This window comes from Antechinus flavipes, chromosome 1 (assembly GCF_016432865.1).
Source record: "Antechinus flavipes isolate AdamAnt ecotype Samford, QLD, Australia chromosome 1, AdamAnt_v2, whole genome shotgun sequence".
Classification (NCBI taxonomy): Eukaryota; Metazoa; Chordata; class Mammalia; order Dasyuromorphia; family Dasyuridae; genus Antechinus; species Antechinus flavipes.
In genome coordinates, this window is record NC_067398.1 from 121,867,219 (window position 1) to 121,879,543 (window position 12,325).

Below are 12,325 nucleotides of genomic sequence, written 5' to 3' on the forward strand. Positions count from 1 at the left end.
ACTTGCCAACTCCCATACAACATTTCCAATCTATCCCCTTCTCCCTAATCAAATATCCACCAGCCCAGTTTAGGTACTCATCACTTCTCGTTCAAACTATGGCAATAGCTAATTAGTGTCCTTCTCTCAAATATTGTCTTTAAAATGCTTCCTCCCCACAGTTGCCAAAGTAATATTCCTAAAGCACACATCAGATTCCCTGGTGTAGCTATAGAGGCTCCCTCTTATCTCTGAGGTCAAATTATGACATTTTCTGAAGAAATTTGGAATTGTTTATGAGCCATAAGCTGGCACAGGACTGCCTAGCATGGTGTGTCTGCATCAAAGAAGGCACCAAGCTCTATGAGTAAAATAGAGTTGCAGTAGACTGAAAGAAATGTGAGATGTACAAATCAGGAATATCTCCACCCAAAGTGGACTATTTGTGCCTGACCTGTGACAGAGCATTCTGAGCTCATATTAGATGGATCAGCCATAGTTGGACACCCTTTGATTCCAACATAGTGATGTCATTTTGGTCCTCTTCGAGAATGAAGAACAACAACCAACTAACCAGAGCCAAATACAAATTTTTCAGTTTGGCATTTAAAATTCTTGACATGCTGGCTCCCATGTATCTTTCAAAGATTATTATGTTATTCCCTTTGATACAATCTATCTTTCAGACAAACTGGTTTTTTTCTAACTGTTCCTCATATACAGTATTCAATCTCCTTCACATAGAAAGTCTAAATCTCAAATACATTCCTTCCATGTTTCCTCCTCTTAAAATCTGTAGTTTTCTTTAAAACTCAGTTCAAATACCTCTTCCTCTTTGAAATCTTTCTTGACTCTCTAGAAACTTGTCTGGTTCACAAATTACCTTATGTTAATTTTGAATATACTTTTATGTGTTTTTCTCTCTCTCTACATTTTATATATATATATACACACACATATATGTATATATATGTGTGTGTATATATATATACACACAATGTATGTATGTATGTATACATATATATTTCTTGAAGCTGGGCATTATTTTATTTTTGTCTTATACATTGTTGTTGTTGTTGAGTTGTTTCACTTTATCTGACTTTTTGTGTGCCCATTAGGGATTTTCTTGGCAAAAATACTGGGATGTTTTGCCATTTTCTTCTCCAGCTCATTTTATAGATAAGGAAACTGAAGCAAACAGGATTAAGTGACTTGGTTAGGATCACACAGCTAGTAAGACTCTGAGGCCATATTTGAACTCAGGTCTTCCTGATCCCAGAACCGAGGCTTTAATCCACTTTGCTATCTAGTTGTCCCTTTATCTAGTACACTGTAATGCTTAATAAATTCCTAATTCATTAGGCATAGGTTACATTCTAGCAATTTAGAAGCATACCTTAGGTTTCTTTGTATCTGTGATAGTGATTTGTTTTCCTGTTATTCTTCTTAAAAACTATGACTCCCCACTATCTGCCAAATTTAGGGTTAACAAAGTTCTTTCATCCACTTTTCCAATGGCCTCTCTGCGGTTCCACTATCCAGCTTCCCCTCCCTCTCTGCTCTCCCCTTCTCCCCCAATACAACAATTCTCTGCTGCAATAGGTTTAGATCTACACTGTTCTTCCCTCCTCTCTTATAAACTTTTCCCCAACTCACTACCTTTTATTCACACTCTTACTCTTCTATCTAAAATGTCTTTATTTTTCCCTTTATCTTTCCAAGCTTTAGTGGCACAGTAGCTTACTTTGCTCCCAATGAAATATTGTTTACCATGCTCTAGTTTGATATGCGGTCTGATTGGAAGCTCCTTATGTCTCAGAATCGGGTCTATTCTACAAGAAGTACCTAGCACAACACAGAACACAAGGTGGCTGGTCTGGTCAGCAAGTGCTTATTCACAATCTGGACTCAAGTATTTTAGAAAAGTAAGGAAAATGAATGGCATTTTGCTCTAACAAAGGTGCTCCGTATTTATGAATGTTGTGACATAAATCCTGAATAATCACAGAAGAAATGGGGACTCCTTTTATTTCTAGGATATCTATCTTTCAGGCTCTAGGTCCTAAGTGACTACATAAAATAGGTGCTAGAACTGACAGCCAGCTCAATTTGGGAGCTAATTTGAGCTTAAATATTTATATGAAGAGTAACATAACTAGCTATTCTTATCCCTGGGGTATGCTCCAAGAACTGAGCCCCAGAAAGGGGTCCAGAGCCAGAAGTTAGGTTCAGGGGGTACAGAGTCCGGAACAGGCCCTTTCCAACCTGCAACCTGACCTGTGTCCATGGTCTGGGGACTGCCATCCTTTGATCCCCAGCTTCATCTTTGCACCACCCCTTTCTGGGCGAATGAGTTTGTATAACTGTCATTATGCAACATATGACCAACCAAGAATTGCGCAAGGGAAGAAAGAGGCTTGTAAAGGATATCATCAGAGAGACGTGTGACCGGAAAAGGAGGTGGGCCAGTCCGGCATGTAGCAAGAGCAAGGGGGAACCGATGGGCAGCTTGTATGCTCCGCCAACATCACCTACCAATAGAAGTCTGGAGCAGCGGATTTCAAATTTTTTGGTCTCAGGACCCTCTAATTCTGTCAAAAATCACTGAAGATCTCACAAAGATCTTTTACTTATGAGCCATATCTATTGATATTTACCACGTTAAAAATTAAAACACTTTGGTGTTATTATGAAAATAGTTTTGATATCATAGACCCCATGAAATGGTTTCTGGGGGTTGCTGGACACCTTGAGAACCCTTGATCTAGAAAAGAGCTCCAGTACATTGAGTTCTGCTTTTGTGGAGGGCATGGGCAATAGTTGCAAAGGAGGGAAAGAATATGGTTAAGTTCTAAGCTGCATTAATGAAGGTAGGAACCACATAAATAGGATCACAGATCCATCAGAAAATTAGAATACAAATCTAAGCAAAGTGGATCAATAGAGATTACCTCGTTTGACCTAGAACTTGGCATTATATTACATTTTAATAATTCTACAGCTAGAGCATAGCAGATAGAGCACCAAACCTGGGGTCAGGAAGACCCTAATTCAAATATGGCTTCATATGCTTACAATTATTTGACTCTGGTCAAATCATTCAATCTCTATTGGCTTTAGTTTCCTCATCTGTAAAATGGGGATAATGATAGCACTCACCTCCCAGAGTTGTTGTGAGGCTAAAGCGAGATAATACTTGTAAAATGCTTTGCAAACCTAAAAGTGCTTCATAAAAGCTAGCTCTTACCAAATCTATTGAGCCTCAGTTTCCTCAACTGTAAAATAAGCAGGTTGAATCAAGTGATTCATGAAGTTAGCTACTGTGGAATTTTAAAATTTTTGTTTTTAATGCTAAATGTCTAGATGGAATGATTGAAAAACTGAAATAACAGCTGGGGCAATCCCCAATTTACAAACACTTAAATATCAACCACCCACACAGAGAAAAAACATTGAAAGCAAACTTGCTTGGTGAACATGGGGGTTCAAAAGCAGAAGGAAAGGCAAGAACAACTGACAGAACCATGGATCTTGAGCCAGAAAAGACTCTCAGAGACCATTGAGCCCAAACTTTAAAAAGATATTTCAGGGCAGCTAGGTGGCACAGTGGATAGAGTACCACCCCTGAAGTCAGGAGGACCTGAGTTCAAATCTGGCCTCAGACACTTAACACTTCCTAGCTGTGTGACCCTGGGCAAGTCACTTAATGCTAATTGCCTCTGTAATAATAATAATAATAATAAGTTATCTCTTTCTTTATGCAGTTCCTGGTTGATCATATGTTGTATAACAGTTATACAAACATATCTACCCTGAAAGGGATGGAGCAGGGATGAAGCTGGGGGGTCAAAGGATGGCTGTCCTTAGACCATAGACACAGGTCAGTTTTCAGGTTGGAAGGGGGCTCTTCCAGACTTGGATCTAACTTTTGGTTCTGGACCCTTTTCAGGGGTTCAGGTTGCAGGTAAGAAGGGGCCTGTTCCAGACTCGAATCTAATTTTTGGCTTTTTTCAAGGGTTCAGTTTTTGAAGCATACCTCAGGGATAAGAATAGCTAGCTGGTATTGCTCTTTATATACACATTTAAGACTCAAATTAGCTTTCAAATTGGGACTTTATATTCTCATGTGAAAAATGAAGAAAGATGAAATGATTGTTACATTGTTCACTCATGATTGTTCTTGTGAAGATAATGGTGAGTAGCAAATAGGAATAAAGGTAGTTTAGGAAAACCCACAAAGCCAATTTTGAATCTCAAGTGAGAAAATGTAGAAACTGTATGATGTAGGTGCCCCCTGATTTAGGAAGCAAAAAAAAAAAAATATAGGGTAATAAAATAAGCACTGTAAGTTCAACTTGTTTGCATATCCCTATTATTGGGTTATTAATATTTTCCAAAATAGGCCCTGGTCAGTAACCCTCCCAAGCTGAGTTGCTCTGATGGCCTTGTTTACATTGAAAACCAGGAGAACATATCTTAAGGCTCAAACTTAAGAGTGAACTGGAATGAAATTAATTTTTTAGAAACAATATACATAGATTTCTTCTTTATAAACTTCACTATTACAATTACTACTATTATTATTCTAGATCTGTTATTTCATTGGCATATTGGGCTTCCAACCTACCTCTACCAATGTAGATAAGCAACCACTTTGCAGCATATAATCTTAAGAGAGTTATTTGGCTCTGAGAGGTTGAAGAACCTGTCCGGCACCACTCAGCTAATATGTGTCAGAGATGGGACTGGACCCCAGATTTTCCTGACTTTAATGGTAGCTTTCTCTCTCTGTCACAGTGTGTTTCTTCTCTTCTTCACAGACTTGAAAAATGTTGGATTTTCACCCCCCTTCCCTTACCCTCCCCCCCCCTCCCCAATGAATCAGAGAGATTCAGCTAGGGGTATGCTAGAACTAGCTCCAGTGAGCTCTTGAGAGCTGATTATTACATTTTTTGCTCATATGTATCTTGCAAATTAGCAAACATTACAAACTGGAACTTGCTTTATAGTTTTGTTGATTGTCTGTACTTAAGAAAGTGTTAATAATGCAGATTAAACAAAAGTATGCTATAAATTTTTTTTCCCTTCTTTTTTCCAGAAGGTCATTTGTTAAACATGGTTTTAGCTATTGGAGGCCTTCCTACTTTTCAATGAAATTTAATGTTTAGAAACATATGTGATGGTTTACTATAGAAGAGTTTGTGCATCATGAGCAAAGAAAAGCATGAATGTCAACAATAGACTGGAATGGTGTTGGTGTTGTTATTGCTAACTGCTTGTACTATTGAGTGTTCAGAGTGGGCCTATGTCATTTATTTTGCCTTTAATAGGCTAACAGGCCTGCCTGAGTGTACTTAGATTGAAGTCAGGGTCTTTAGGAATGCTTTGCAGTTTCCTCATTCAAGGTTCCTTTCTGATTATATATAAAAAATGTTATAATACATTTTATTATACATATTTTATAATACATAATTATATATTATAAGCAATAGGGATGTACACTTATAATATGTAATATTTTATATAATGTATAATATAATGTCATTATAATGTATTATAATAACATATAACATATGTTAACTAGCACAGGGGGCCTCACTGTTGCAAGGCAATATTTGATGATTATTGTTGTTTAGTCGTACTATAATGGTTTGCCATTTCCTTCTCCAGCTCATTTACAGATAAGGCAACTGAGGCAAACAGGGTTAAATGACTTGCCTAGGATCGCACAGCTAGTAAAATGAGGCCAGATTTTGAATTTAGGTCTTCCTGACTCCAGGCCTGGCACTCTGTCTATTGTGCCACTTAACTGCACAATCAATAATTCTCTGCTCATGGTTACACAGATACTAAATTTTGGGATTCCAATTCAACCTGACTCCAAGCCACACATCCTTCTGTTGTCTAATCAATATTAAGACACTCCTTGCCACTCCCCAGAAGCTAATTGACATAGCCCACTATTGTTTTATCCTGATGGGGCTAGAAATAAACCCTATTTCATTTGTGTAATGACTTTTAGGCAGTTGTCTTCCATTTGCTCTTTTTTCTCCCAACCTATGCTGACATTATATTGTTATACTGTGTAGTATAAAAGGCTATTATGTTCTTCTTGAGGTTTGAAGGTAACGCCAATAAGTAGATAGCAGTATTTACTTTAATGTTACAGTAAGTTAGAGGTTCTTGCAGATGATTAGCAAATTTGCATCAACTAAGAGACAAGCTAATGTTTCAAATCAACAGCTCTAGCGCTTTTAAAAATAGGCTCTCAACACAACTATTTTTGGCAGGAGTTCTCTTAACAGGTCCTTTAATTTCAAGATATCAACAGTATTACCTCTTTCAATCTTTAATTTACCTGTCTATGTTCATCTATGGCACCCTATAAACATTGTATAAACTCCTCTTTCCTGGGGTCCTAGAAAGGAAGATGGTTTATGCTGTTGTAATTAGGCCCATAACATGCACGCTACATTCCATAAGTTGTTTCCTAGCCTTAAGGCTTCTTGGTCTAGGCTGACTATTAATCTCCACCTTCTACCATATGGCCAGAGTGTTCTGGCTGTCTCTGTTATGATTATGATCAAAGTATGTTTCACAGGAATAGACTGGATGGTGGGCCATGTCTACAAAGAAAATGACTTTAGGAAAAGAGAAGGAAGAATTCATCAGGTCAGTTCTTTGGATGGGAATTTTCTATCGCTAATTACCCTCCAAATTTTCTGTTTCTGTCCTGTTACCTCAAAGAGAAAAGAATCGTTATATCAACTCATTGAATGGGAACTTCATATTATTATCCTCTGGAGCCTTAGAGTTCCCCACTATTCATGCATTATAATGTCAATATTCATTAATTTATTCAATAAAAACATGGCTGTAAGCTTTAAATGGAGCACATTTTACTAAATCAAATCACTTTTTAAGAAACATTTAGTTTTAAAAGTTATAAGATCTCTGTGGAATATTTTTGTTAAACTTAAGACTCCTTTTGAAATGTAAATAATCATCCAATTCATTTGCTATTGGAAACAACATGTATGTATAAAGGCTTGAAAGCCAGTGTTGGAATCAAATTGAATTTTGTTCAAATTCTTGAGACATATTCACTTTGGACAAGTTGAGTAACCTTAAAGAAATAAGGCACTTTCTTTTCCTAACACTATATGATCCAAACAGGTTCTACAATAATGCAAGTTCTTCATGTTGATTAAATCACAGGTCAGAATCTTAAACTATATATATATATATACACATATCTAAACTTATAAAATTAAAATTTGGGTTTTCTTAGAGGGATAGAAGGTGTGGAGATGGAATAAAATATATTATATATAAAAATTAGGGAGAAGGACATAATTATATCACACCCCAAATGACTCCATAAATTTCAGATTCCCAAAGCAAAATTTTCAAAGCTTTCCAGGTCATCTTGTCCATTGGGCACAGAAGCCCTATCTGACACAAGATGGGGATATGGAGGTTGAGAATAGAGGATGGATACCTCCCTTAAAAAGTACTGCAGAGGCTACTTAAACATAATTTTACTTACGATCAAAATGGAGATTCTTTTGCCTAGATCTAATACTGTTAAGTTGTGTGCTTTCTCTATAAAGTCATTTTGTCATTAGTTGAATTTATGTGAAATCAGGAACTTCGCTTTTGGAGAGGATGGATTAAAATGGTAAACTGTATGGCAGATGAAGTATGGTACACAGTAAATGTCAATCAGTTAATACACATTTATGAAATGGTATCTGCTTTTAAAGGGCTTATTTAATCACTTGACTAAACAATAATTTCCCCCAACTAAACAAGTAGCCTAGAGAATTACTAAGACAAGCAATTTTATAATTTTTTTTTTTTTTGTGCCATGGACCCCTTTGGCATCTGGAAACTTATGACCCTTTTTCAGAATAACAGTGAAATAATTGGAGAAAATGCTAAATTTCAGTTAGAGGTTGGTGAAAATAAAAAAAAAATTTCCATTCAAGTTCACAGACCTCTTGAAATCTATTTATTTTCTGGTACTTTCTACCAGCAAGCACTTTAAAAATAATCCCATAACCCTGAACTTCCTAGGGATCATAGGATTTAGATTTGGATGGAACTTTAGAGTTTATCTAAGTCATAGGATCATAAATTTAGAAATGGAAGGATCAGGCGCGAATTTCGTTTAGGCCAAATTTCTCACTTTACATATGAAGACACCAAAGCTCAAGGAGTAAAGGAATTTGCCTCCATACTACCTGAGTCTAAATTACAAATAGAAAGGCCACACATACATAGCTCTGCACTCACAACCATTTCCTGTAAAGTACTGGCTAGCTCTCTGGAGGGCTTCAGGATCAGCCAGAGTCAGGATAAACCAAAGTCCTTGATCTTTAGGGGGAGAAGTGAAAAAAGTAGCCAAGCAGAATCCTGGATTTGGGAGTCCCAAGTCACCAACTTCTCCCTTCCTCCTTGTCCTGCTGCCAAGTGCCTCTCTGGTCCCTCTCCCTCTGTCCTCCAATCCTTGCCTATCATTATCTTAACACCAAACATTCAGTAAGCACCAAACAATGAGAAGAGCCATTTATCCAAACATATGCTAATAGTCATTGTCTCATATCAAATAGGTAAGGTGTCTGATTCAAGCATGCCTTTTTGGAGTTTCAGCCCTCAACATCTTCCCTGCCCACATCTGCATTTTACAGCAGAGGAAACTGAGAACCAGAAAAGTAATGGAATTTGTTCCAAAGTGGCAGAAATAGAGTTCAAACCCAAGGCATCTGATGCAGGGGTCCTCAAACTACTGCCCGCGGGCCAGATGTGGCAGCTGAGTATGTTTATCCCTCTCACCTAGGGCTATGAAGTTTCTTTATTTAAAGGCCCACAAAACAAAGTTTTTGTTTTTACTATAGTCTGGCCCTCCAACAGTCTGAGGGACAGTGAACTGGCCCCTTATTTAAAAAGTTTGAGGACCCCTCTTGCTAGCCATCTTTCCTTATCAGCCCTCCCCTTATCCAATATTACTCCTGGGGGCATACTTTATTATGATATTTTTTTCCTAAACTCTTATGGTATGTGCAAGATTAGTAAGTCAGAAAGGGTGGCTATGGATTGGGGAATGTTTCTTACAGTCACTTCTCACAGCATAAGGAGCCAGTCGGTTGGGGGAGTACTCTTCTTCGGGCCCTCCGGGGTGCTTCTTACCAGCGGGCAGTGGGAAGGCGGACACAGTGTGGAGCAGTACCAGGCAGACAGCCACAATATCCCATAACTTCATCTTAAATTCCCGTCCAGCAGCGGCTCCTGGGAGATGGATTAGGATTTGGGGGGGAGAGAGATAGAGAGACAGGGAAGAGAGAGAGAGAGAGAGAGAGAGAGAGAGAGAGAGAGAGAAAGAGAGAGAGAGAGAGAGAGAGAGAGAGAGTCAACTTTCCAGTGATGTGGATCCTCTCACTACAAAGCCAGCTCCCTTTCCTTCCAACTTTCATCTTCATGACATAAGGTTCATATTCATGTACCTTAGAACTCCCAGGTGACTGCTTCCTTAAAGAAACCCCTAAAGATTTCTTTACAAAGCAATCTTTGCTTTTGTCTTGGCAACCATTTCATTTTTGTAATGCAAAATGCTGGGGTCTAGACTACAAGAAGAGAGGTCCGAGGTCCAAAGCGGTTATTCCAATCTCCTTAGAGGATACTCTTCAAACTTCGGGCACCGAGTTCAGTCAGTCCCTAACCCCTGCAAGCCCCCACTTGGCGGGCAGGAACGCTTTCCTGCTCTCAAGTTTTCTTGAGGACCAGCGCAGTTCTCTTTTTAAATCCAGTGCCCCTTTTGTCTGACTCAATCCCACCTATGGGATGAGAAGCTTGGAACTGAGTAGCTGTTCCTGCCCTGCCCCACATCTGCAGCACAGGCTGCAGATTCTGAGTCCAAGCTCCTTGTTCCTCACCCCACCCGAGCCTCCAATTCAGCTTTAACACCTTCCATCCCCCTCCCATCTTCTCACCCCTTCCCACCTACCCCGCAAGGCAGCTCAGAGAAACCAATCTTCCTAGAGAAACTCTTTCTTTTAATGGGAACCCGGCCTTGGAAGCCGCTCTTTCTCCCCATATCTGGGCTTGCCCACTCTAATAGGTACAGGAACTAGAATAAAATTTCTTCCAAAGATTTCCTGACCCATCACTTGCAAATAAGTGGCTGCAGCCGGTTTCGCTTTATGCACTTGCATCTTCTATTGGCGACCCGTATGTTTTCTTTCTTTCACTAACTCCCACCAAAGGGGAAAAACAAAAATAAATAACAAACTTTTATTGGGGACGAACAAGGAATGTTAGTAGGCATCTGGCAGTTAGTAGGCATGTTTAAGTGTGAGGCAGCGATGGCACTTGTCTTAACATCTGATCAGCAACAGCACTCTCGAAATCTTCCCCCCTCCCCGCCCCATTTGTACCCCCTTCTCTCCCGAGGATTTCTCCCCTTGCCTTCTTCCTTTGCAGAGAGACAGACCAAAGGGAAGTCCCCCGCGCGCTCTCGCATCCAGTCCCAGCAAGTCTCTCAAGGCACAAAGCAATACAATTTGCTCACAGCTTCAGGGGAGGGATCTCCCGGGATGCGCTATAGGGAGCAAGGAGAAAAAAGACGTGCCCGCGGCGCCTCCGGGGCGTTGCTCCCTCTCGGAAGGGGACCTGGGTATAGAGAAGCCTGGGACTGGCGCTTCACGTCGAGCTCTGGCTTTCAGCTTGGGGCGGGGTGGGGGTTTAGGGCAGGAGGAGGAGCAAGGCTCTCTCAGCCAGGGGGCACCACTTAGACTTTTAACACTACATTCCCCCCCCTCCAAAAAAAAAAAAAGCATAATCAAAGAGGAAAGAAATATGTATCGTCCAACTTCTGTTACTCGCAAAACTTTACTTTTTTACTCGTGTTTCCCTCTGGGCTGAATTGGAGAGGGAAGGGAAAAATGTGTATGTAGGTGTTTTCCAGTTCCAGAGGCCAGGGACCCCTATGGACCAATTCAGTCCGGGTCTTCATTAGACGCCCACTGAGCCCAGCTTTCCAAGGCTCTGCCCTTCCACTTCTGCTGGGTTTTGGTGCAGCTGAAATTCCACGTGGTTAATGCCACAGCTCTGCCCTTCTTTCCTTTTAAATAAAGCATACCCATCGGAAAAGGACAAGTTTGCCCCCGCCCTCTCCCACCGGAAAGAGAAAAGAGAAAGAAACGGAGCCACGGAGAAGTGCGGGAAGGAAAGTTTTCAACAAACTCTGGAAGAAAAGTCAATGGCTGCCTTGGGTCACTGTTATCTAAGCAATATCTTTCCTGCCCCCTCGCCTTCTGGTTCCTAGGCACTCCAGACTTTGCTCTTGCCTCCTCACCCGTAATCCCAGTGCCAGTCCAGGCCCAACTAGAGAAGCGTTTAATTGGGCCGCTACCTCCCAAGGTGCCCGGTGCCCGCTGCCCGCCCCCAAGTTAGCTCGGCGGAGATGGATGCGTTTTCCTCCCTCCTGGCGTTTGTTTGCTTTCTAAGCAGCTGTTTGACCGCACTAGCAAGGAGGAAAAAGAAACTCCGAGAAACCCGCAAGTCCCGGCCTAGCAATCCAGTACCGGCTCGTTTGCAGGGCAATGGCGTTGTTGGAGATAGGGGAAGGGAGCTGCGGCTAGCGACCCACAGGGAAAGGGGGCAACGAGATACTGGTTCCATTGCCTTCCATTCCAAATAAAATTTACGATACCGAACCCATGCAAACGGGGAGGGAGAGGGGAGGAAGAATTGGGGTGCGGGACTTTGGGAAGCGTAAAGGGCCTTTCCCTCTTTTCGTCCATCCGGTCTACAAGCCTCTCCAATGCTCGCGGGCACGAGGTTAATGCACAATTTAAAATCCAGGTGCCCGCCTGCATTACCCTCCGCCTACCAACAGGAAGAGAAGGAGCCAGCAGATTTCCCTTCCGTATTAAATGGGCTTTCCCCTGTTTTCCTCCTAATGTGGGCGGATAGGCGATTTCAAAAATTGGTCGTGGAGTTTCTCAATTAGGAGTGTGGTGAAGCTGGCAAAGGAGGGAAATGGAAAACTGTATGCCCCGCCAAAGAGGAGGCTCCTCGATCTCTGGTTTGTCTTCCCGCTCTCGGCTCGGCTTTTTCCTGTCCCCGAAATTGGCCCCCTGGGCTGGGGAAAGTGCATTTTTCTCTCCCTAGAAACCCTCACTGAAGGCTCTCAAATTAGACGCTTATTTCTCATATCTGCTCTGGAGAGGAAACCTAATGCAGGCTCATCATAAGCAAAACGCCTGACTCCAGAAGGTGCAAAAAGTAGATCATCTTTGCCTTTCTAAAAGTCCTACGTTTTTGCCACTCTCTTCTTTTCTTT

The 12,325-nt window shown here is 41.0% G+C and overlaps 1 protein-coding gene across 1 annotated transcript in view; it reads right to left on the bottom strand.

Moving 5' to 3' along the window:
* Nucleotides 1–12,325, bottom strand: part of GDNF (glial cell derived neurotrophic factor) — a 39,567-nt gene that overhangs the window by 21,896 nt on the left and 5,346 nt on the right. The window contains exon 3 of the mRNA XM_051990086.1: nt 9,097–9,270. Within this exon, the coding sequence (XP_051846046.1) occupies nt 9,097–9,244 (148 nt within the window). The 5' untranslated portion in view covers nt 9,245–9,270. The remainder of the gene's footprint in view (nt 1–9,096; nt 9,271–12,325) is intronic.